At 36.2% G+C, this 26101-nt stretch overlaps 1 protein-coding gene across 2 annotated transcripts in view; it reads right to left on the bottom strand.

Annotated features, from left to right (window-relative positions):
- Window positions 1–26101, bottom strand: part of PPP2R3B (protein phosphatase 2 regulatory subunit B''beta) — a 50561-nt gene continuing 24460 nt past the window's right edge. For both annotated transcript variants that reach the window (XM_075723400.1, XM_075723406.1), the window contains 12 exons: window positions 20203–20388; window positions 18343–18446; window positions 17687–17789; window positions 16850–16924; window positions 12983–13069; window positions 12428–12584; window positions 10442–10490; window positions 9065–9154; window positions 8167–8342; window positions 4665–4783; window positions 4474–4580; window positions 1–145 (listed from right to left, as the gene is read on the bottom strand). In XM_075723400.1, coding sequence (XP_075579515.1) covers window positions 1–145; window positions 4474–4580; window positions 4665–4783; window positions 8167–8342; window positions 9065–9154; window positions 10442–10490; window positions 12428–12584; window positions 12983–13069; window positions 16850–16924; window positions 17687–17789; window positions 18343–18446; window positions 20203–20388 — 1398 coding nt within the window. The remainder of the gene's footprint in view (window positions 146–4473; window positions 4581–4664; window positions 4784–8166; window positions 8343–9064; window positions 9155–10441; window positions 10491–12427; window positions 12585–12982; window positions 13070–16849; window positions 16925–17686; window positions 17790–18342; window positions 18447–20202; window positions 20389–26101) is intronic.

Genomic DNA, 26101 nt, shown 5'->3' with positions numbered 1-26101 from the left:
CTACTCAAAGTCCTCTTCATAGTCATATTCATCCAAGTCTACATCAGCCAGATGGGAAGGCATTTCAAAAAATGGTCTTTTTTCCATTTGGTACTTCAGGACATTGGCCTTCTGATGGTCTACGGGATTCAGTTCTGCTTCATACCTAAGAGCAGGCAAAAAAGGAAAATGAGAGAGTCTTGTATGTTGGGAAGCACCCAAATGTTAGAACACTAACAAGGCACCTGCAGGAAGAACATGATTTCCAATATTTTATATTTAAAGAAACATGTAACCAGAAGCCGCACTAGGTTTCTGTGGCAATTACTTAAATTTAAGCTAGCTTACTCTCCCATCGCTTGCAGAACTTATTAGTGAGATACACAGCTTTACTGAAAGGATTCAAAGCACAGACTGCTCTTGTGGACTACTCTGAAGTTAGAAATGGTCAAATGCAAGACTTAAGTGCTTGACAGAAACCCTTCCAGTTCTTTTCAAGAAAGCTGAATTAGGAAGAACAAGCTACACCTGTAGTAGATACAACAAAAGAGGAAGAACACTGAGTGTGTCATTAAAATGCATATGAGCACAAGGAAGTGATAGCAACCAACTCTGTATTTAAAGCAGATGCTAGAAAGCAGAAGCCAATTGTTTAATGAGAAATTACTGATAACCTCCTGCTGATTATGAAAATGAACAGGTGGGTAATGAAATGTAATGCTTAACTAACTCAAGTCAGTGAAGACTGATATTAAAAAAAGATCATAATTGATAGCCGTTTAAAAACATTAAACATAAATCTCCATACAGATTTATGATGTCAGATTAAAGAACCGACCATTTCCTGGGCTAGGTTGACTCAGGTTCATGCACATCTTCAAGGCTACTGAATCTGATCTCGGCATGTGATTATTTTCATCTACTTAAGAAGACTAGGCAAAGAACGAGCTTTAGATAGCGCAGTATCTGTTCCTCAAATGTGACTTCATAATGCCATTATGTGGTGATTAGAAGTATTCTTTCAGAGAAAGACACAGGGCAAAGAAGAATTAAAGACTACGAATCCACTATGAACACTAGAATAGAGTAGCATTAATAGCAGAGGTGGGAGGAAAACCAACATTTTCAATTGTGAATGCAATTCTGTTGAAACACTTCACAGATAAACTATTAAACAGATGAAGCCAGCTTCACCACCATTTTGAGTAAGACAAATCTAACAAAATAAAAGATGCTTTGATAACATCAGTAAAGATTAAGCAGTGAGTAAAAAAATAGTTCCTGATTCTCTTTGTTTTGTTATTTCATCCTTCCCAGGGTATTAAAACCTCAATGATGTGAGCATCAATCAGGGCTTAGGCAGTGAACAGAATACCTTGGGTTCCTCCCACAAGTTCACCACTGATTTGAACAGGAAACAAAAGTCATCCTAAGAGTTACTTTACTCAGTGACACATTTGAGAACAAGGATTTGGAAGAAAGATGCATATTCTACCATGACGACAGTTTTGGCTCACAAACCTGTAATTTATACTCTGCTACACCATTAATTCCATACTACTTGGGATGGATTTTTTTTTTCCTTTTTTAAACAGAAACATCTTGAATGTACCTTTTGGATTTGTTTATTACATAGTGATACAGAGAGGTGACAGCAGCTTTTCCAGTCATTAAAAATGGCAGCATGAGGATATCTCAGATACTATTTGTGGGTTCCATCAATCCTATAGTCAGAAGATTGTTATTCAAACATTACTGGACCAAATGAAAATCCCACTCTCTTCCAAAGCTCTGGTGGCCTCATGGAATATCACTTTTACTCCTTTCCAAGCTATTTAAGTAAAAGGAATCTAGAAACACTCTCCTAGTTTTACGCATCTGGGTACTACTTCTCACAGTATTGGAAAGTCTATTGCTACTTCCCAGCACAGAGGTTTTTATAAAAATATAACCATACAGCTACAGCACCTCTACAGCTTATGTAAATGTAAAGAAATCAGCCTATTTCTAGATTTTTGTATACCACTCCCAAGTTTCAGATCAACTGTTTTAATAGGAATGTCAGGAAAATATTTACCATAGAGGTAATAAAATAAAAAAAATCATACTGGATTGTCAAACAGTCACTTCAGTTCTGGCAGGCATTACAACCCTTTAAATATAGTAAGTGATTTTAAGGAAGGTTTTTGTACTACACAGTAACTTAAAATGCTCATAATAAATTTTTGTTTATGTTTTTGTTCATTAGACTCTCCTAACAGCAGCCAGGAAACTTTTAGTAGTCTTCTGTTTCTCTCAGCTTCAGCAACAGAAAATAACCTTCATTTTTCAGGACAATTACAGAAAAAAAGATTTGGGCAGTCCTACTTTGGTATTACGTTTCAATTTGGAAGGCATCCTAACTTCGTTCTTTATTTAAAAACAAACAAGAATCTCAATTCAGCAGTTTAAATGCAACAGTCTTCATAAGCTTCTGATATAAGGGTAGGCACAAATAAGTAAGATGAAGCATAATACTTGTTTCTATTTAGTCAGTCCAAATACATCTTACATGTGGTTGTGTTTATGATACTTGAAACACTTCGACAAATTACAAAGTGGTAGTTAATGGAGACAATGAGCATTACAATCTCTACTCCAAGCAAACAAAGCACGAAAACTTCAGGAACACTTGGATAAAAGCTTTTATCCATCTGTGTGGAGGGTCAACAGTTAAGCTATGGCCTATGCATCAAACCCAACTAGGGATACAGAAAGTCATTAAATAAAATGCATGATTTTTTGGGCTGTGCTTCCATAGGATGCAGTATTTTCCTTTAATTGTTAGGTTTTTTCCTACAAGATCTGTGACAAATCTGCTAATGCCAGAAGCAGAGGCAACCTACAACCAAAGACTCCCTTGAGTTTACAAACACCAGGCTCAAAAGAAACGAGAAACTGGATGGTTTAGCATCATACATCTTCTCTCCTCCTCCATATCCCAGCATACTCCACTACATTATTCTTACTATAACACACTAGTTTTCCTTAAGGAGTGTATTTACACAGTGAAGGTGCATTTTTTTTCAAGTTTTAGGGTTATTAGGATTCTGCTTTACACATCCTAAGTTCCATGGTATTCTCTGTGTTACTTAAGCTGTAACTGCACGGACATATAGACGACTGCCTACACCATGGAGAGAACAAACTTCATGGAAGTACCTGAAAAACTAAGGGTCCAAGACTTTTCAGAAGTTTACCAAAGAGTCAAAAATTTAAGATAAATTTTTAAATATAATCTGAACATTTAATTTGAGAAACATTTTGTATTTTAGTTTCTATTTTGTCCACTTTCTGTGTAAAGCCATAGAACCATGGTTTCAGGTACACCTTGAATACATTTGTTGTGGAAAAGAACAGAAGTGATCTGACCCCAAGAACACTGGCTGTGAATTTTACAGCTTTTATCTTCACCGAGAACAGACATCTTGGGGCAGGGGGGGAAGTGGAAAATACACAAAAATAATTTAGTCTAAACAATAATCACAGAGATGCTCCTAGCTCAGAGAATATTAAATAGAACATGTCAGTTGGAAGGGACCTGCAAGGATCATCTAGTCCAACTGCCTGACCACTTCAGGGCTGACCAAAAGTTGAAGCATGTTACTAAGGGCACTGTCCAAATGCCTCCTAAACACTGACAGGCCTGGGGCATCGACCACCTCTCTAGGAAACCTGCTCCAGTGTTTGACCACCCTCTCGGTGAAGAAATGCCTCCTAATATCCAGTCTGAACCTCCCCTGATGCAGCTTTGAACCATTCCCACACATCCTACCACAGCACCTCCCTCTCCACATCGCCTCCTCAGGAAGCTGTAGAGAGCAGCTTTGATGTAGGAAATGTAGGAATGAATATTGATGCAGGAAACGCAGGAAACTGTTTTCTCTAAACAGGTCCATCAACTTAGGGCCTAAACCAAGTTTATACTTGTTTTCCTTATCTTTTCAAATAACAAAAATAATGACTGGCAAATTTGGGACTTTGGATTCCACAAGGTTCTAGAAGCTATGTAGCAAAAGTAAAGGAGTGATTTTGAAACAGCAAGATTTCTTATTTATTCTTACAGAACTGTGAGAAAATACTTGTAAACTGATATAATCCTGAGTTCAGAATGAGAGTTTTTTTCCCAAAAGCTCTTAATGAAGCTCTTCATTCATTTAACAAGCTACAAAAAATAATCTTTTTTTTTTTTTTTTTTTTAAGAGTTGAAGCTTTTTCAAATCATCTTTCCTCCTAAATTTGGAGTAGGACCTTTTCTTTGACAAAGCCAATGTGATCACAAACTGTCAAGGAATATTTCATTCAAGATACAAGCAAGGTTCTTCCTCACTGAGCACGCAGCTAAACATGACAAAAAGCAACATTCTACAAAGATGGCATTAAGGATGACAGCAATGGTGAGGCTCTGCATTAGTAGAGAGTATTCATAACCAACTCTCCTGCTACATTTCTTACCCATCATTCCACTGGTCACCTGCTGCCTCTTCTGCCACCAAGATATCATACTCTTCAGCAGCATACTTCTCCCAGTCAGAGACCTCTTGGCTTTCACCATCACCATCCTAAACAATCACATTGCAAGTTATACAAAAACATATTAAATGTTGAGCACATAGCTAAAAAGACTTTTACAGCTTCATACTCACCCGTAACATAGAAAACTGATCCTTCTGTTCATGGTCAAGGTATTTCTCAATGTTGAAAAAAGTATCAAAAAACACATTTGTCAACTTACATCGCTTTAAGTCATGCAGAGTAATTTTTCCTGTAAAGAAGATTACAAGATAAGATATTTAGAGCTGAAATTACCCTTCCTCTAAGAAGCATGAATGTTATTCATAAGTCATCACTACACTCAAGAACATCTGTCACTGATGCTCAACACAATGGGAGAGAACTGAATAGATGAAATACACACCTAGAGAAATGTCCCTCAAAGCAGGGGAAAAAAAAACCCAAACCCACTTTTAAATGTTTCAGATTTGTTACCTGCTTTAGCTGTCATCCTACCATCCTTCATTATGTTGGAGTGAGATGCAGTCTACCTTGCTTAGCTATTAAAAATCATTTAAGCTAATTGTCTAAGCTTCCTCAAGAGACAGAAGTCTCCAGTGAGCTAGCCATTCCTTCCCAAGAAGTGCTTGGGTAGCAGGTAGGAATCTCCTCTGGCAGTGACCCTTTCTCTTCCCTGACTTGAAAAGACAAACAGATGACAGCATGTGACTGGGCTTCATACAAATGAATTTTTCATAGAGACTAGTTTGCCACACTTGTCCAGCCTGATCAATATTTACTGCTCAAAAGGAAAGCTAAATGCTGAGAGGTGTTTTGTTTGGTTTGTTTTTGTGAAGTGATACTTTAAAGACTCAAATCAATGGATCCGTTAAGTGTCAGAAGTATTTGTCAGGTTGCTCAGAAATGTTACCTTACTTCAAAGTTGAATATTAAGCTTCTGAAGAAAGACTGAAAAACACCAGACATACAAGGAAAGACAGATAGCTATCCTTAAAACTCCCCTTTATTGATTCACCTTAAATATGGCCAGCCTCCTGTTGTCAGTCAAAGAGGGGCTAGCTGCAGATGTTATGGAAGAGCTCAATAGAAGCCAGACTTAGAACAGTATTTCCTCAGCACACTCTCCTGGCCTCTAACAAAGTATAACTCAAGGACATCAGATGGAAGCAAAATCTGAACCCCATTTGGAAATGGTTGCCACACTTGTGTCTGTCGCCATCTGAAGTGCCTTAATGTATTCTGCCTGGCTTATAGCTGATGCTCCAGAACGACACAAATCCCTCATGGCACCTGTGTCGTATCTGTCAGACCCACACAGATGTCTGATGTGTTGGGCCATCTCAAGTGGCAGCAGCTCTCCACAACCAAGCAACTGATTTGAGTCCTAGTTATATAAGCTCCCAATTTAAGTTAGACACCTATATTTGGTTCATTGATTTGCTCTCCAGTTTCCATTTATTGCAATGGGAGCTTAGACACCTAACACTCATGTAGATGCCTATGTTGTCTCTCAAAGACCAACAAAAAAGAATGAAATTGAGAAAACTAAATTCAGGTCTCCACAAATTAAAGAATTGGCAGCCTGTAGCAAACTGCATCACAGTTTAGCCATAAATGTATGACAGTGTCTTTTGTTTCAAATCTACCAGGTGAAATGTCATTTTATGCCACTAGTTTTTCTACAGGAAAGCAACAGAATAATTTTTTTCTTAATCCACCTTTTAAACGTCACCCAGTTTTTATAAAACAAACATCAGTTTTTATAAAACAAACATCAACCCTTCACAATTTGCTTTCATTTTCATTTCCCTAAATAACTCTCGTGTTGCTTGTGTTTCACAGCCTCCTTTTATCATCTTCATGATATAGAACAGATACATCAATCTTGTTTCGTTTGAAATGCAGAACAGAAACGTTATTGCAAATGTCTGCCTTTCAGAAGCATAATGTACCAGACTAGAAGGGAAACCCTAAGTTTGGGAGGCTATCATAGGCAGCCATATAACAAATGCTTTCCTCGGAGTTTACTTCACCTCATCTTAAATGCTCCCCACCCCTCATGCATTATATAATGTTGGTCTGACACTTCATTCCACTGATATCTAGGACTGAGTTTCAATCTGAAACATACTTAATAGTCCTTTTTCATTTACTTTTTTTTTAACCCGTCTGCCTTTAGAAATGTGCAAATCCATATTAACCTGGTTTAAATAAGAACACGAAGCTTTAAGTTCTAGTTTTGAGATATTTCAATTACCTTAGCATGCAAAAAACTTATATCTCAAAGACAACTGCCATTTTAAAATAAAATGAAGTTTCTTGTAGTTTAAATATTCTTCATACTAGAAAGGTGGGCAATAAGCAAGACTATTACTAATTGATTCTCTAACCATAATTTTATAGACAGTAACCAGAACTGACATACTCAACTAAAGTGATACTTGAAATTCAAGTAGGAAAAACTCAGTGCTTCATCTAGAAGAGTCTAAATGTGAAATGCTAGCACATTATATTTGATGAACAAAAGCATTACATAAGATGGTCAACAAATTTCTTCTGCCATAAATATAGCAAACACTAGCATATGCAATAGAGGTTGCTACTCCTATCAAACACTTCAAGAGCAAATAATCAAGTTCTAAATTTATTGAAATGCAGAGTCTGTACAGTAATAGCAACCAGACTGCATGCCAAGTCCTTTTACATACTCAAATTCACCTTAAAAAGTATAGCCATAATAAGGGTTATTAGTGCTAACTGTGGTCAAGCGTTGAGACATTAAGTTCAGATACAGGTTGACCTCAGTTGTGTTGAGTTCAACAAATCCCTGAAGACCAGTCCACCAAGGCTACAACAGTTTTATCAACTGGAGACAAGTATCAGAAACAGCATAGAGGTAGAGGCCATGAACATGCAAGATACTACTCTTCAACACCACAGTAATGTTTACCAAGGCACGCAAAAATATTTTTAGTACTGAGCAGCACAGAAGGGCAAATATGAAGTGAGCATCATGCTCATGTCTTAATTTTTTTTCAGGTGTAAAATGTAAACTCAGGTTTCATCAGCTAAAGATCATACGTGTCAAATGCAGGAGGATAGAATGCAGGTCTATGATGGTTCAAATGAATGCAGAAAATAGCAAAAAAACCTAAGAACAGTTTAGTATTCAGTTATTTTTAAGCCCTTTGACATGAATTTCCTAAGGTCAGCTTAGGCTTCTAACCTAAGTTATTACTGATCTACAGAGACAAATGCTGTTTAGAAACTGTTCCCTCTGAAGAAATCTCAATTAAGTGAGAACAGGTAAGAGACAAGTGAACAGAACAGTCAAGAGCTTTTCTTGAGAGCATCACCTCAGCCAGATAGTGACAATATGTCATTTACGACTAAACATGGCTACAAACCCAAAATAAAAGCCTACAAGGGATTTTAAAGCAGCATATTAAATTTTAATATGAAAATGAATGCATGCCTGCTGTTGGAAGACCATTCAATTAATAAGCTCTAACAGACTTTAGAGAAAAGACAACCTAAAGGCATATTTTTTTATGACCAACTGAGTGCTCTTAAGGGTGCTCTAACTCCTAATCCAGAGAAACAGAAGTTACAGATGGAGAAGGATTTTATTACCTTCATATTGTGGCTTCACGAGATCCAGCATCTGGCACAAACAGTCTTCGAATGGCAAAGGTTCTATGGCCATGTTATCTAATTTTTGGCACTGTTCTTCATAAAAATACTCCAATTCATACATAGACAAAGCACCATCCCCATCAAGATCCATGCAACGAAACCAGTATTCAATGCTGAAATTCAGTAATTAATAGCAAAGAACTGGTTACACAAACTTATTACAGAATTTTAAGGATTTATATTGCCTGTTTTAAAGGCTACGCTACTTAACAGATGCAAAACTAGACTTAAGACTACATTTCATAATGCCACAGGAAGTCATTAAACAACACCTACTGTGGTAAGAGTTTCTGGTATTTCCTATGCCATACATTACTGCATTTGAACACACACTGGTTAGTTGTTGGTGGGTGAGGGAGGAGATGACTAAAATGTGGTTTTACACAAAAACTCAAGGGAGCCAATGAAAAATTGAATTGTGCATCAAAATCCAAGTTCTTTTTTCATATTGAACAAGCCAGTGACATGTCAGGTTTCTTATCAATATCCTACAGCTAATGCTAGCTGTATAGCTTCCCAAAGTCACTGGCATCATGAAACAACTGTCATTTCCTTTATCTATGACCCTGTTCGTAGGTAGGCCACACAGTGCATATGGAAAAATAACGTTTAATTAGCCTCTTAAAAATCATTAAAATAGACTTCTACAGCAGCAACAATAGAAGACAGTGAGAAATAGGAATGATGCAACAAACTGGGCCACTTTTCCACTCATGTTTTTACAGTTTAGCTTCTTCCATCAGAATTCTAGCTGAGCATCAGCAGTCCCCATTTAAGGGCTGGAAAACCAATAAAGTCAGTCTTTATTTCTGTTAAAACATAAATTCATTCTTACCTAGTTGGTGTCTTCTTGTCCTCTTCAGATATCAAAAACCAGACAAAATCAGCATAGCTAATTTTCCCATCTTTTTGTGCTTTTCTACCTCTTGAAGGTCAATGAAGAAAAAGATAGAAAATTTATTTTAAGCCACCTAGCTTTTACTAACCAAAATAAAGGATTATTTTCCTTGTTGCTATTAACTGTTTATTTACTCCTAAACGATGCACAGTTTTTACGGTGACTGTCACAGACTACTTCGATCATTCAGGATAAGGAGCTTGTGTGCTCTGTTCTGTTTCTACTGTAATGGGTAAAGAGGAACGGAGCAGCTGGAAGAGAAAGGTAGCACTCTGTCCAAAATGACCTACAGCTTTCCTTCCTGGGCAGCAATACTACTGCTTAATTGATAACAGAAGAGATGTCTCAATTCATTTTAAAAAATATTATACACAAATATACATGCTTTTTAGAATTTCTATTCAGGTAGAAGTGATATGAACTTAGAACTGTATAGAACTCCACTAACTACAAGTGTTGGAATTGAAATATGAAGATAAAAATGAAATAAAAACATTCAGGAACTGTTTGTGGCAAGAACATAATTGTCTGTTTCTATTCTTATACCACAGAACACAGCATCCAAATACATTCTGAAGACACACGGTCAACCTGTCTGGTAAAAAGTCAGGTAGGCAGTTCCTAGACATACTACATTTCATTCCTAAAATCCATTTTTTGCTGTTTTATACCAGATTTTTCTAGATATCTTGAGGATATGTTTTGTCTTGCCCAAAAAACTCGCAAAAGGAGTATGCTCTAGACATATGCCTGCCAAGTGTCATTTCACTCATTTCAGCTTTTGTTATTTCTGTTTATGAGTTGCTTTCTAACTGCAGCTATTGTGCTAGCAAAATGTTTCAAAAATGAGTAAAATGCCATAAATACACAAGAGGAAGACAATCCAAGTGGCAAAAATGAAGAATGACTGTCAAAAATGTGACTTAACTCAACTGGAGGCATTTTTGTAAATTTGTTGATGTAACAAGCATTGATTTTACAAGCAGTACTGAAAAACTTAATTCCCTTTTAAAATTTTACAGGTTTGAGGGATGGAAAAACAATGCCAACATTTCTTCCCTTCCTCATTCCCATCCCTGCTAAACCATACAATATCCAATGGCAAGTGTTCATATGGGTAAAGATAGGAGAATAAAGAACTTAGAGTGCTCTTGGAACCTTTGGCAGTCCAGTACTACTAGAGCTTAAACTACAATACTAAATCTTGAAATTCACTGTTCCATTTCAAGGGGAAGGCATTTTTTTCTGGGAATGTCACACAATTTAAGAAGCAAATATTAAATTGGATTTAGATCAGCATACAAAATAAAGTACCTTGTTACTGCTCCTGAGAAGATGCGCTCTATCATCCTAGTTGAAATTGCTGTGAAAAAAGGTTTAAAATAGTGTCAATTATATACAAGTTATTTTTGCTTTGTATTGTCCAGTTGAAGAGTTTACTGGAACCCTCATATATATGCATCTGTGAGAAAGATCAAGTGTAGTGCTCATTAATCCCTTTGAGTCCTCTTGGAGAGTATCACTTAACACAGTCTCCAAAGCAAAGCTAGAACCAACCAGCTTTGAATTCAGACTTGATACAGAAATAGTAGTGTAATAAAAGTAATAAAATTGGCTGATTAGTAAGACAGCATTTACCAGTTCTTTGACAAGTCATGTTTTCAAGTGCCACTACATTTTATATGACCTTGGTTTTGGCAAAGAGCCAAAATAGAACTGGCATGTTCATACATAATGAGCATACCTAACTGATTCTGACATGGGTCTATTTCTGACATGGTTCTGATCCATGCTTCTATTTTGAAACCATTTCAGGGATTTTAGAGACATGTCTTAACTGAGCACTACCTCTGTAAAGGATATTCAGTTTATCCTGAAGAATTTGTGGATGGTACTCAAAGCAGCACATGATACTACTCTCCCAGAAGAATGACTTCTCATTATTCTAGCTCTAAAATATTTTTTCAGCATTATAGAAATATTGATAATTAAAGCAGATGGTTAGCCATTCAAATAGTTCATCTCTTTTATGTACTTATGGCAATACTATCACTGTATTATTCCAGTAAGGACACTAGTCCCTACTTAATATTTATCCCCAGAACTGTAGGATAGCCAATTTGTTTCAGACATACGTGCTGCTGCTTCTTATCTACTTTTGAAACACTGAAGTTGTTCAACCTTCTCAACAGCTACATACATTTTCTTACTACATTTCAGTGTTTGATCTAGCCTAATTTTAGACCAGTGACAGTACAGAAGGGATCAATCAAACCAGATTATCTAATTTAGTCTTAAACTTCTATTTTTTGCATGTCAAACATTGGGTTATCATATCAATTTTATGCTCTTATTTAGTCTAGTTCTCATTAAGCAGCAGCTGTTAAGCTTTAACCAATATTCCATGGTTTAAAGGATAGAAGACTAAATTGCAAGTGGCATCATATCAGTTCTGCTTCATTTCTGTAGCATACCAATTCACTACAGCAACCACTCAAATGAAAGAAGCTTTCCTTCCTCAGCATCCTAAAGGGTAGTCAGACTTCAGTAGGCAAGTTTTCAGAAGCAATCAATCAGAACTGTGTTTATTGTTATTAATGTGGGATGATATTCCATATTCACTCTGTGCTTAGGTAAGCTTTCTAGTCCTGAAGGGAACACTTTTAAGATGACAATGGACACAAAGCATCCAAAAAACCCTCAACAGTTCCATACAAGATACAAGAATATTTAAAATGGGTACAAGCGTGCAAGATGACAGAATCACAGTCATTGTATATTGTGAATGCAGAAAATGTAAAGCTGCTAAATAGTTTTAAAACAAGACGTACTGCAGCTGAGTTAACAAAACTTTAAAATAAGCAAAGTACCTGAAGGTATGTTCACCTTTCTTTTCTACTCTTTCCATACCTTGCCATAAGAGCCCTGCTACTTGAATAATATCAGTAAAATGGACTGTTTCCAAGATAACAACCCAAAACAGCCAAATGCAGCCATTTATAATATACCAACACTTAAATTATTTTTTCTTTGTAGATCAAGCCTACACACTTACAAACTTATTTCCTCCTCTACTTCTTTGCCAAGAGCAGAATTCAAATTCAGAATTTTCCTCAAATTTGGTATTGCTAGACACAAAGCAGCATCACAGATTACTTGTCCTGCTTTATTTCACTGAGTCAGCAGGATCAGCTATAGCAACAGACTCATCAACACTGGCCTTGGCAATTAACCACTTCCTCGGGTGAAAGTTTACAGGTCATTTAATACATGTAAACAAAGGTGCGTCATTTGTCATACCATGATCATTATGTCGAGCTAAATCCTTCCGATCAATATAGAGGTCATGGTCTGTATCCAGCTCCCAAAATTTGCAATAGATAACATAAAAATGTTCATATGAGAAGTAGTCTGTCAGCTGGTTAATATCAGCTTCCTCTTCCAATAATGCCACATTCTATTATCAGAAGGATAAATAGAACACATTAAAGAATTTGCAAGACATTTGTTGAGTGATCTGAGCTCTCATAACCAAGTAATATCTAACACTGTTTCAGTGGAACAATTTTTATCTTCAGAGACAGTGCACACCATGCAGCATGACAGCAAAGACTGAACACACAAGGTAGAAAACTAATGTGTCCATAAAAGAATGAGATCATCCAGACTTCTACAGCTCTAGAAAAAAGACAACATTTAAACATATTCTAGTGTATGAGAATTAATGCAGTTGAAGCTTCACTAGTTTTTGGAAAAGGAAGAAATGCTACTTATGTTACTCCCTTAAACATTTAGTTAATGAAGTTTTTAAACTTGTAGAGACATCTGTCTTGCAAAATTTTAGATATTATGTACCTGCAAGAAGTTGCTTTTCCTGAGCTCGTTACAAGTTATTTTCCCAGACCAGGACCTATTTACTGTATAAAATATTCTCTGTATAACCTGCAAGAAACAGAAAATGGAAAAGTGAACTTAAGTATGCTAACTAAATACCCTCCCCAAACATTTGTGAAAGACAGATCTTAGCTCAGCTGCATTACAGAACTCCATCTTTCCCCTATTTCTAATCTTCTCTCTTACTTTACAGGTTGATGCTTCTCTTATGTCATATTACCAAACCATTCTAACTCTATATCTAAACTCACCTTGGTAAGTATTATTTCAATGTTGCAGTACCCATATCTCACACAGTAAAGTTGCCAAATACTTGTATGCTATCTAGAATATGTCTATTGGCAATTTCACTACCTCCCTGTCTTCCAGATCTACAGAATATCATCTAATAAACGTATTAATATATCTCATTACTTCAGATTTAAACACCTACATTTACTATAAGAATATTTTACTTTATAAATGAAGTTACCGAAATAGAATTGGGACTGTTTAAGGATCAGAATACAGGGGGATGTTACTACTTCTGAAGTCCACAAATAACTACAAATCAACATTTGTCAGAAATACTTCCTGCAGGTGCAGAGAGAATATGTTTTTCCCCCATTTAATTTTATTCTATTTAAAATTATTTGCAAAAAAACCAACCCTGTTAAGAGTATTAAAAGATGTACATAAATGTTTTCTAACTGAACAACAACAACAACAAATTCTATGCAAGGAAGATGACTAGTTCTTGTGCCATGACTGATACTGGAATCAGAAACAAATCCATTCAGCTGAATATTTGACACTTTTGTTTAAATCAGTTTTACGCATACATTATTTTGGTAAACTCATTCATTCAGCATAGTTTGCTAAGTTTTCGTTCACAAACATAAGACTTTAAAATAATTTTTTTCTGTTTCTTAACTGAATTCACCTCAATTAGTTTGACTTAAGTCAACCAGATAAACGTTTCAAGTCAGTCATTCACCACTAAGAAAAGCAGACAAAAAAATCTAAACATATTACAAACTGTAACTGCTTAATTGGAGACTGACTATACATGCTAATTAGCACGACCAAATATTGCATATGTAGCATTTCATCTGCAACACAGTAGTTACTAGCTAAAAGAACCATCTCTTTAGGAATGCTTTTCCCCCAAATAAAACCTCTTCCAAACTAAAGAATTTATTATTTAAGTTTTTATCACTTCAGACTGTAATTGCAGTAAATCAATAGTTTAAACAAACCACTAATTTCTAAATTACAAGTAGAAGACTAATTTATTCATAAAGTTTTAAAATAAAGCTTAAACCATAGCATGAAGCAAGCTCTGCAGCTCTTACTTTGAAGAAGAACAGCGGGTTCAATAAATCCAGAAAGGAGAATAGACTAGCCTACTGAAACTTAATTAGCTCAATTCTAATTGTGAGTTTAGGGAAGGCCCATTTTTGGCTTATACTACAAAGCAATTTTTTCTAAAAAGGTTTTGCCTTAGCTTTGCAATTTAATCCATCTACATGTCATTATCTCATCTGTTACACATTTAACTGGTCTAAAAATAAAACCAAAATTGAATGTTTGCTAAAAACAACTGGGAACAGACTTAAAAACGTTTTCTAAAGTGAATCAAAGCAGAGTATAAGCAAATTGTCAGAGAATTGCCTTCTTTACTATGCTGCACAGTGGTTTGTCAGAAGGGAGAAGAAATGGTGCAATACAGAGATTACAATTTCAAGAATTCATAGTTCAGATATATACATAACATACTTGCAGATTAAAGGTAGTATCTCATTTGTCAGGGCAAACATTTTTAATGTATTTCAGCTTTATCTTGGACATACGTACCTAACCTTACCACTAGACTGACCAACCAACCTGTACTAATAGCCTAGCAGACAGAACCAATTGCTTCCATGGTTGAACAACACTCAGAAAACACTTGCTTCACTAAAGAGATATATGTAATGTATGTATATAGTATCATAGAATCATTTAGATTGGAAAAGACCTTTAAGATCATCCAGTCCAACCATTAACCTAACATTACCAAGTCCACCACTAGACCAATTAAGGGTAGAGTAGCAATTTTGTGTTTCCTGGCTTGGTGGCTGGATTATTTATAATGAAAGTAAAAATGAGGAATCATTAAGATTGGAAAGGATCTCCAAGATCGTCAGTCCAACCATCAACCCAACACCACCACGTCCACTAAACCATGTCCCAAAGTGCCATGTCTACCCGTTTTTTGAACACTTCCAGGGATGGTGACTCCATCACCTCTCTGGGCAGCCTGTTCCAATGCAAACAAACACACCGAGCAGAAGAATGGATCATTTAATTTGTAACTGGAAGTTAGCATGAACAGACATTAAATCTTAACTGGAGTGCTTACAAAATCCTTTAGATAAGTCTTCATGTAGGAAGGTAAAGCTAATTGAATACAGGTATGAAATGCCTTATTTCATCTTAGAGAAAATCATCTATAATTATTAGTAATAGCTTGCAGGACAGAATTTTAGAAGACTGTATTGGGCAACAGTTACTCCATCCTAAAATATGACAAGAAAGGCAGAAAGTCCTGCTGCCATTTCTTGATCTGCAGAATAGTATTCCAAATATTGTTGCTATATTCATAGCAATACTAGTTTACGTTGGGGATTTTTGATTAAGCAGTGATTTCTGTGGAAGACTACACTAAAATTGATTAGTGAAGTACTGCCAGCACTAATTACTCAATATTGCTAGACTCAGGCCTACTCAAATAAGCTGTTCCTCCACAGAGAAGCAACTGGAAGCGGCAGGATCTTTTCCATCCTACTGTCCTTCAGAACAGGCAGCAAGTTTTCACAATTTTAAGCAGAGCAGGCTTTGATACAACCCAGAATCCATTCAGAAAGAAAACTACTCACAGGCAGAACATTTCCTTCAGTCACATCTGACAAGAAAGTTCTGGGGGCTCATGTAATCATTACAACAAGAAGCAAAACCTAATGCAGCAGGACATATTTGATAGGCTAGCAGTCACTATGAGAAGGATATGAGGAACCAAAACCAAACACTTTCAAAAAAGCTTCCAGAGTTTTGGTCTAGGTCAAACTATAAGCTGGATAAAAGATGATCAACTCTGCATGTTTTCTGTTGAAGAATGTTCATTATGCTTTTTTCACATGCACAAAGAAAGTGAACCGAATGTCATTTTGAAGAATTTTAATCCTTTGAGACTTCAGTGGAATTGGCTGTCTAGTCTACAATTGAGAAAATTTAATGTCACTGATTTTTCCCTTGGGTACAGAAAGAATACTTCAGTCACATAACTGCAGGAAGAGAGAAATGGAATTTTTCATGTATAAAACCTGCTTAGAAAGAAAAATCCCCAGAGAGGAAAGTGGTGAGCAGCTTCAATATTACCATTTTTTTTTTTTATTTAATACTGAACATAATCACGTTACTATAGGCCTTTCATTCAAAATTCCATTTAATTAAACCCAGAGTAAGGTCAAGATTCTAATGAGTACAGTCTATAGCCACAATCAAGTGTTTAAGATAACAGTCTACTCTTTGTTTAATGTTCATTAACTTATCCTACACTATTACAATTCAGTGTTTCTCTTATTAGCATTAAGTTCAGCAATTTCTTCTAGATGCTAAGAAAAACTATGATGCTTAAGAAATTGAGACTTTCTTCACAAGATTTCTAGTTATGTAGAAATGAAGACTGACAGCATACTCAACTTTTCTCAAGGGACAAAGATGCTTAGACACATTGGCAAGTCTCAATCATTTTGATTTTCCTACTTAGTTAACAAAAAATAGACCTTCCAAATGAAAATCACTTACTGTGGTAATGTACCGAGAATGAAATTCAGATGCTTCTTTTAAAAATGATAGGCCAGGATGACTATTCACCACATCCTACCAAAAAAAAAAAAAAAAAAAAAGAATAACAATATCCCAAACGGTATTCATTAGTAACTATATAAAACAATTAGCACAAAATAGCATATCTGCTTCCTTAACCAAAACAGTTCAAATTAACTACCCCAATCATTAATGATAACTTTGTTTAGAACATGCTTCATGTAAATAACACTGTTGACTTTTTAAAAATAAAATTATCTTTTAAAGAAACCAGATAAATGAAAGCTTTCCTGTCTTTTAGATGGGATGAAGATTTTGAACACTGCTGACTATTGTAGCTTGCAATTCTGTGGCTGACTATGATTCAGTAAAAGCCAATTTAGGTTTTATAAATTCATTAGTAGAGGTGGTATTTGCCACTCTGAGAGAAACTGTATTAGGTCTTGAATTCATACGCCACTTTTCCTTTGCCTGCCAAAGTGCCTCCTTGACTTAAATAACTTCAGCTGCTTTTCTAAACCATAAGGATTCTCCAATACATGTGCTATTCCTGCAAGCAATTTCAAATCCATGCATCTTACTGCAACTCTTAAAAGACCTCACCTTATACAAAATGATTAACCGTAAAATAAGTCACTCACTAGCATCTCAGTGGACAGTACAAAGTGAGCTACACTAAATATTATCAATAAACTTTAATGAAGACCATGAAAAAGTATGTTTAGCTCAAAAGACCAAAAAAAAAAAAAAAAAATCAGGGCTTTGCCAGCTCATCATTTTGCTGTGTTTCCAGAACTAGTTTCAGTTGCAATTTACTTGTAAAAAAGGAATGAAGTCTTCTTGCACCAAGTAGTTGCATCCAGGGTTCATTAGAAGATGAACAAACTTTGCAGCATCATCATAGCAGGTCTGAAGTATTCTGAAAAGTAAGTATTTCCGTTTAATACTCTAGACAGAAAATTGCCCATGCTACCTTGTACAGGCAACCTAGAGCAAGGCCTATGAACCTGCAACCACAACATTTAATTCAAAAGCTAATTACAAATGTCAAAGTACACTCCAAGTGAACTATCAAAGCAGTACTGTCTCATACATTTACATTAAAGGAGGTGGGTACACCATGCTATTGATTACATGAGAGGACACTTTTCAGTTAGAACTAGAAAGAAGAAAAAGCATTTTGTCCAGAATGGGCATCTACAAGTTAGGACCATGGTTTTTACTTTTCCTATAAAGAGCCAGTCATTTACCAAACACACACACAAAAAAAAAATCTACGAACACTGTAAATAAGTGTTTGTTTGTTTATGTTAAAGTGATGATTTACTTGTATTTTCCCAGTACAAGTCTGCTGTCAATGGTTGATTATGGGAAAGTGTTTTATCCCCCTTTACAGATTGGAACTCATTCAGAGCTTAAAATATCACATTTCAATTAAAAATGCAGTACTTCTAAAAAAGTGATCTACTTACTTCCGCCACATTGCAACAAATTTATGAACTGACACGTATCCTGTTCGTTCACCTCCAGCGCAATAAAACAAAGGACCTTTCCAGTAAAGTGGGCATTCACAAGCCTAGAATTAAAGTATATATCAAGTTAGTTCACTGATTGCTTATCTGAGGTTTACCCCCTCATTTATAAATCTTTCAAAAATTAAATTTTACAAGTCTTCAGAAGAAAACATTAAGGCACAGTTTTCTTTAAAGTGCTTCTGAAACCAACTGTACCTTCCAAAATAATTAATTTTAAGCAACTGCTTTAGGCTGAAATCTGAAAGTGGAAAGCAAACCAAAGGGCAGCTTGCAGCGTTCCTAATAGAAGAATGCAGTCACATCCCTGCTCTGTCCACGCTCCAAGCAGCTGAACAGAGTCCATGCTAATAAGTTTCGCTGAAGGGCTGGATATCTTAAGCCGAGCTCAAGACAGTGCAGAGTTATACAGCTTCTGAGCCAGAGCAAGTTTACATTTGTCTGGCTCAGAGGATGGTTCAACTCACCTGCACCTTTGCATACGCATGCACATCTTCTAATCAATTTTAAGTAGTAGGCTAGCCTGCCCTGAGCGGCAGTGTCTTGCTTCAGAATACCCAAGAGTTACACCTTCACAGCTTCAGTGCTGCCACATACACCTACGGTGCTGCTTCTGTGTCTGCTCCAAAGCTTCCTCAGTCATAACAGCTAAGTACCTATCTCTCACCTAAAACTGACCATGACCTGGAGTGCTCAGACATGCCGGCACCTCTGAATCTCGTGTGGATCTCAAATAAGATTGCGAATACTGCAAGATGTATAAGGTCACTAGAGCAAAAGGACAGTTACTTTTCATGCAATAGTTTAACCAGTACTTTAAAAAAAAAAATAAGAAAAAGTGAGTTTGATGAATACTGTCCTCAGACTGAGAAGCTCCTCCCTATGCTTCCAGAGGGTGCCTTTCATCACCAAATTGTAGGTGACTGGACCCTTCCACCTTTCTTCCTGAGAGCGAAGGGTCTTTTCTGCCACTTCTACGTGGAAATGAGCTGTGGGAGGTAGGAATCCTATCATTCAGCTTAGCAGTTAAACACTTCTGGTGAGGCAGACAAGGAGTTTCTGAACTCCCAGTCCTGCTCTTGTGAAAAGTCATTGTTTCTATTTTCTAGACCCTGGATTTTAAATGCAAAGTGATGGGAACAGGGATGAGAACCTGAAACTCATTACCAAGACTGTGACTTGTAGTGGTATTTCAAGCGTTGATTCAATATAACAAAATGGAAATTTAAGTTAATCTTAACTAGCTTATTGTCCGTTACACAAGTTAAAAAATATTTGTTGCTTTCTAAGCTCAGTATTTTGTCACTTTACCGTAATTCTAAATTAGCTCTTCAATAATAACTACAGGGCTATAATCTCAAGTTACCAAAGCATTCTGTCTTCATTGTCTTTACAATGGAGGTTCATGACACTGCCAAATGAGAAAAAACAGTGTGGATGCCTGAAAACAAAATGCATATTAACAGTGCTTTTGCCTTAAGTGTGTTGGTCAACATAGAACACAGAACAACATACAATGTGCCCTTCAGTATTTGGTTGTTTATGCAACTGAAAAAAACATAGTTCAAGTTTTGTTTAATGTTTGTTTCTTTTTGTAAGCAAAATGTAGGGCCATTTGAGACATAATTAACACAAAGATTTCCACACATACCTGTGCTGTCAACAATGTTGACTATGATGTCTTACTAGCACTACCTTGTAGGAGATGAAAACACATAATGCAAGAAAACAAAGCATACAACTCATGTTTCCTTTCCACAGATGTACGGTACTGAAAGCAGCCAGCCAGCAAGTTCTCACCTTTGCAACCTTCCCCATGTCTTCTAATGTTGCCCTCTCATTTGGAAACTCAGAGAAAGTTCTCTCAATTTTGGCAATCACAGCATCTATATTCACTTTTTCCTTAGGACATCCTCGAGGAAAATAGAAAGTCGGAATGTTTTGACTAAGTGATGGTGGCAAAGTTTCTTCCTTCTTTGTCTGAACCTAAATAGATAAATACACATTTGACAGTCAGGTACAATGAAATTGCATGTAATAGTCATCCTCAGATGGCTTGAATCTCTTGCTATTATATGTTGCAACACACCTTCAAAAAGATTTTTTATGATAGGCCGAATAAACTATTTAAGAATGAGACCACACTAGAAAAATTCATGAGTATTTCCAAAAACCTGTCATTTAGAAAGATTTCTAGGATGTTAAAAATGTAATAAAAACAACTTCAGTCTTCAGCATATCAAGTTTCAAGATTAATACATTAGACAGCTTCTTGGAGACATCTGAAATAACTCAGGTTATATTATCAGTTTCAGAATAAAAACTTCGACTACTAGCTTAACAGACGTGTCATGAAAGAATTTGCTTTTGAAATATTTCTACTTTTACAGGTTCAAACTTTTGAAATAAGCATGACAACTTTGTTACAAACCACCAACCTGTTCAATTTAGTTACAGTGAAGATAGTTTGGGGCTGGTTTTGATCCTAAAAAAATGCATGATTTTGTAAAGCTAGTAAATGATTCCTGCAGAGGGATTTTTTTTTGTAAACTATACACAATTATGGCATGAAAGCTTAGAAATCTGTTTCTCAAGAATCTGTGATATACCATACTACTAAAAAATAAAAATAGATGATCAGTAACACGAGAAATTATTTATTTAAATGCACTTAGCTTCAGTAAAGAAGACTTTACCTTGTACTTAGTTTCCAAAAGAAAGTCTAGTAAGGCAGACAAACAAAGATGACAAGCAAAGTAACAATAGAGTTATGCAGCAACTCAAAATTAGCAATTAAACATGAAGGCTTTCATCCCATGGCCACTGTTCAAATATAAAAATAATAGTTAATGCTATAAGATGCCTCATCCTGGTGTTAAATAGGTTCAAGATCCTGAATTCATCTTTATTTCCAGTGAGAATTGGGGGGAAAAACCCCAAAATGAAACCCCCCAAAAAAACCCCAACCCTCATCTTACCTTTTGTCACCTTTGTCAAAATGCCCATAAAGATACCCAGCTTTCCTACCACAATCAAAATCCTTCCTTAAGCCAAAGAACTAGGTGCTTAAGGACAGCAGATTTTAATTTGCAGGGTTCCAATGCAGGAGCCTTCACTGGAATGCTAGACATGCTAAAAAAAAAAACCCACAAAACCAAAACCCGAATTAACCTTTCTTTCCCCTTATCTGCATTTGGGCCAGCATTCCTGTTCACAGCTGAAGAATTACCTCAACTGAGTTACAAGTTTTATTTGATAGAAGAAAAAGTTACTTTGAATCTGTGACACGTAAACTCAATGTCACTTTCTAAGAATCCTGTAAATTACAACTTTTGATACCTTATAATTAGTTTAGTGGTCCAGCTAATGAGGCATGAGCCAAAGAACAGAAGTGCCACCAGGCATTAAAAATCCCTTCCAACCGCAGAGTTCCAAACTTTTCGAAGAATAAAGATAGCAACATTTTATTCTCTAAGTAACATTACCACCAGCACTACAAAAAAAAGTATATAACTGGATTAACACCTTGTGTCATTCTAGAAACCCAGCATCAGCACTTGATTAGAGCCCTAGCAGTTACCCTATGCAAAAACCAGACTAAAGACCTGTCCCTTGGACTGGTATCACACAGTCTGATAGCTAGCATGCTTTTGAGCACTGGCAATCAAACCATCTTTTACTTAACAGAATCAAACTTTTATATTCATTCCAAACAGTAAGGTTATTTTATTTTATTTCCCCATTTCCCCTTTTCCCCATTTACGAGATCTGCCTGGATAGCCACTCCCACGAGCTGCCCAAATTGCCACCGATGCGGCAGGTGTTCCAGTTCTTCAGAGGTGCCTGATGAGGTGCACCTCATCTGAGAAAAGGGTAAGTGTCAATTATGGACTACTAACGTCCCCTGAACATTTCAGGTAGCATGAGGTAAATCAGCATTTCTGGAAAACCTAGTACAGACAAACAAGGCATTTTTAAAATCCATGGCTAGGAACATTTAGAGCCTCAGATTAAAAAAAAAGTTTCTTTTAAAAGGAAAGGTAGGGGCAGAGGGAAGACTATATTGGAAAAGGTCCCAAGAGAAGAAAGGCTATCAACAGGACTATTTGTTCATCAGAAACTTTATATTTTGTCAGAAACTACTATTTTACTTCAGATACCTCAGAGTATCCACAATAAATGATTTCCACTAGCCCAGGTTAAAAGCTGTTCTTAAATGCATATGGAAATCTCAGTTCAGTATTTGTAGTGAGACCTATCCTATTATGTGTAACTTCCTTGGGTGTTAGTTAAAAGAGTTACACAATAAAGGGGTTTTATTTATTTTTCATCTTTTTATCTGTTGTAAATCTGTTCCAGACCACGATTAGGAGGAGGAAGTTAAGCAACAGATTCAGAATTGAAGATAAATGTATAGGTAAAAAAATTTGTTTTTTCTAAGATAAAAATGTTCTGTTTAAGCATGACTTCGAATTCAGCATGCGTAGTGTAAAAATATATAACATTTAATCTGTAAGACAGTGTATTTATTCAACTCTAAGACCAAGTTTAGAATACAAACCTCTCACCGTAGGGCAAAATAACTCTCCCTATATTGAAAGATGTTGCCTGTTTCTGCATGCTGTTTTCTCGAAGATGGTGAAAGAAGAAACTATAAAAATGCTTCATTTGCATTAGAAAGTGTAGAATCACTTCAGTCATTTCTGATAGATTTATTTGGTGCCTACATATAGGCATCTAGTGAGAATACCATCTAGGGCACAACCCAAAATGCCCTTGAATAGAATATTCCACATGGTATCCAGCAGCCAGCTCAGAGCACAGCTCTCACTCTGCGTCTGCCACATCAACGTTCTGAGCACACCGATGCTTCTTAAATGCCACTAGCAACTTGCAATTGGACAACTGAATTGTACTGTTAATGTCAGTCAACACAGGGGTAAGAGCCTGTACCAAAGAAAGAAACAGGTCATCCAAGACTATCGGCTCCAATTAATGCACTATAAATTTAGTATTACATCTCCTCTCTCTCCTCACCTTCCCAAGAAGAGCCAGGGATTCTCCTCTTCCCTCAGCCTTAATCCCATCCAACAACTGAAAGGCTCCTTGTACAACTGAGGCTGCTCTGCTGTATGCGCTCTAATGAAGGAACGCACGATACTAAAAGGGCTTGGAAAGCTCCACTGCTTTTATAATTTCTGCTGGTTACTTCTATAGATACACGTATTGTATAGCTGATGAAGAGAGTCAGTTCTGTTATTTCAGGGCAATTAAAACACACTAATTGTGTGAGATTAAGCTGTTCGAAAATGAATTATAACTTTAACCAGGGAATTTCTTCATTAATAAGAACTGCTAAAAGTTTGCTTTGAATCTTTGAATTGAAAATCTACAGCAGCAGTCCGTTACTCTTTTTACACAACTATTCCATTTCAGTGGTCAATTTAACACTTAAAGTGATCTACATTTTCTTAAGGCTTTAAGTTAAAACCTTTAATACTGGTACTACTAAGCTAAACTGACAAGAGACTGCTTTGGTAAGTGAAGATTTTCATGGTTAACTTGCCAAGAAATAGCACAAAACCCATGCTTGGAGGTAAAGATAACAGTTGTATAAGCTTGTAAATAACTCATACAAGCAGATGTGTGCTACAGTGTCAGGACTGAATGGCATGTTAACCTTTGCAATAGGTATGTAAAGTCCAGAATCTTTGATTGTATTGCAAAATTGCCAATGGAGTTCAAGTTTTACATAACACATGGTAAGTGAGGATTCCTTGAAAATTCCTTGTTTGTAATAACATAAACTTATGTAAGATTTGTCTATAAGAGAAGTCAAGAAAACCTTTAATACATAACCAGTTTTCATTCCTGACATATACAACCATAAGGACTGTCCAGTTATCCAACACTTATTTGCCTTGACTTTTACAACAGAGGAAGCGGAAATTTATATCCCAGTGGGGTCACTGTTCAAAGGGAAAATTTCCCCATTTACTTTGCAACTCTCCAGGTCCTTTTCGAGCTGTTGCCAGCAAATGGAAACTAAAACTGTTATTATAATTACAATACAGTAATACATTAGTGAATACCAGATAACATGGATACACCTCACTCCAAAGAGACAAGTCCACTCTTCTTGCTAGATAGTCATCTTCTATCTACCAACAGATGAGTTGCACTCAGCAGTTGGTTCTAAGCAAAAAAGATGACAGCAGGGATTTTAAAATGAGGTGCCCTTTTCCCTCTCTCTCAACTGCAAGAAAGAGCTGATGCTATGATGGAGTTGTTCAATGACAGGATGTATTTCTAAAATAAAAAGGAAGGGGGTGCTTGTTCCCAGATATTTTAAGACCATGTACTCAGTTGAGTCTAGATCTACATCTGCCCATGGAGACTACCACCCAGAAATAATGAACCCCACAAAGGGGTTGAATATGTGGATTCAGTTGTAAGTGAGTGAAACCTCACTTAAAAAGGACTTGCTGGAAAAGGAAACAAGCTAAATAGGTTTATGAATGTAATATTTTTTACACAGCTTACTGATTAAGACACAAGTTCATTGAACTGATTTGATATTTGCAATGTTTTGACATGACTACAAAAAAAGAGAACTTAATTCAGAAATGCTGGTACTTTCTAGTATCTGACAGATACCAACATTTGTTATGCCCGTTTCTGAAAAAAATATTTAAAACATATTTACAGAGACTTTGCAGTCAGCTCTTGCTGTATTACTCAACATGAATTTCCATAAGGACGTCCATATTAGAAAAAGTCAATGGGATACGTACAACAGGGTCAAGACAATAGGACCCCAAAAAATTCTACCTCACATTTACAGCCAACTTCACATTAAGTTTTTACTAACAAGTGCCACACCACAATCCCAACATGACCCAAATGCTGTTTAGTACATGAACTTGAAAATTCTAAGCTTACGCTACACCGTTTTTTTTTAAATGAAAAGTCTCGCCTTTATTAAACTCAGTAAATTCTTACAGAATACAAGGTGTCCTACAGTCTATCAAAGTTAAATGGTAATTGCAAATATAAGAAAATGTTATCAGTGAGCAAGCTCAAAAGGAGTACTTGACCAGTCTTCCTGTCTCTCTGTTCTTTTTATAGCCATCAGTCCAAGTCTGACCAATAAAGTCTCAGGAGTATTTCTGCTTTAACTTACCATCTATTTGATTGCACTGTGAAACTCAACATTTCCCTCTAAACAAGTGACATGATCAGTAGTTTTATGCAATTTAAATCTTGAAAACACCAGGTAAAAGATTTATGCTACTGCTGTCTAGAAAAAGGTTCAGTTTCATTTGGAAGGAAAAGACATAATTTAGAAAAATCTGTTCTAACACCTCGTATATTTTGGCATGCTAAAGTGCCTTCAAAAATCTGCTTCAGGATAGATAAAGTAAGCTTAGTACCAGAACCTCCCTCAGGACAAGCCCAGAAAAACATGTCTTCTGTAACACCAGCTCTCTTGACCTTGTGGTAGACATTCAGATTTCCAACTATTTAAGTTAAAGTAGTGATGTTTTCTCCTTGTTCTCTGTATGCTCTTCATTAGCCTCTTTCTAGCTAAACCAATTCATTACTGCAAGAGTTCACTGACTGTACCACTTCCCATTCAGCTTGACATGCTTAACAGTTTTTTTCCCCCTCTGTAATAGATAATCCTTTGACAACTTAA

This window comes from Pelecanus crispus, chromosome 1, assembly GCF_030463565.1.
Source record: "Pelecanus crispus isolate bPelCri1 chromosome 1, bPelCri1.pri, whole genome shotgun sequence".
In the NCBI taxonomy this organism is placed as follows: Eukaryota; Metazoa; Chordata; class Aves; order Pelecaniformes; family Pelecanidae; genus Pelecanus; species Pelecanus crispus.
The sequence above is the reverse complement of the archived record's forward strand: the minus strand, read 5'-3'. Positions and strand labels throughout refer to the sequence as shown.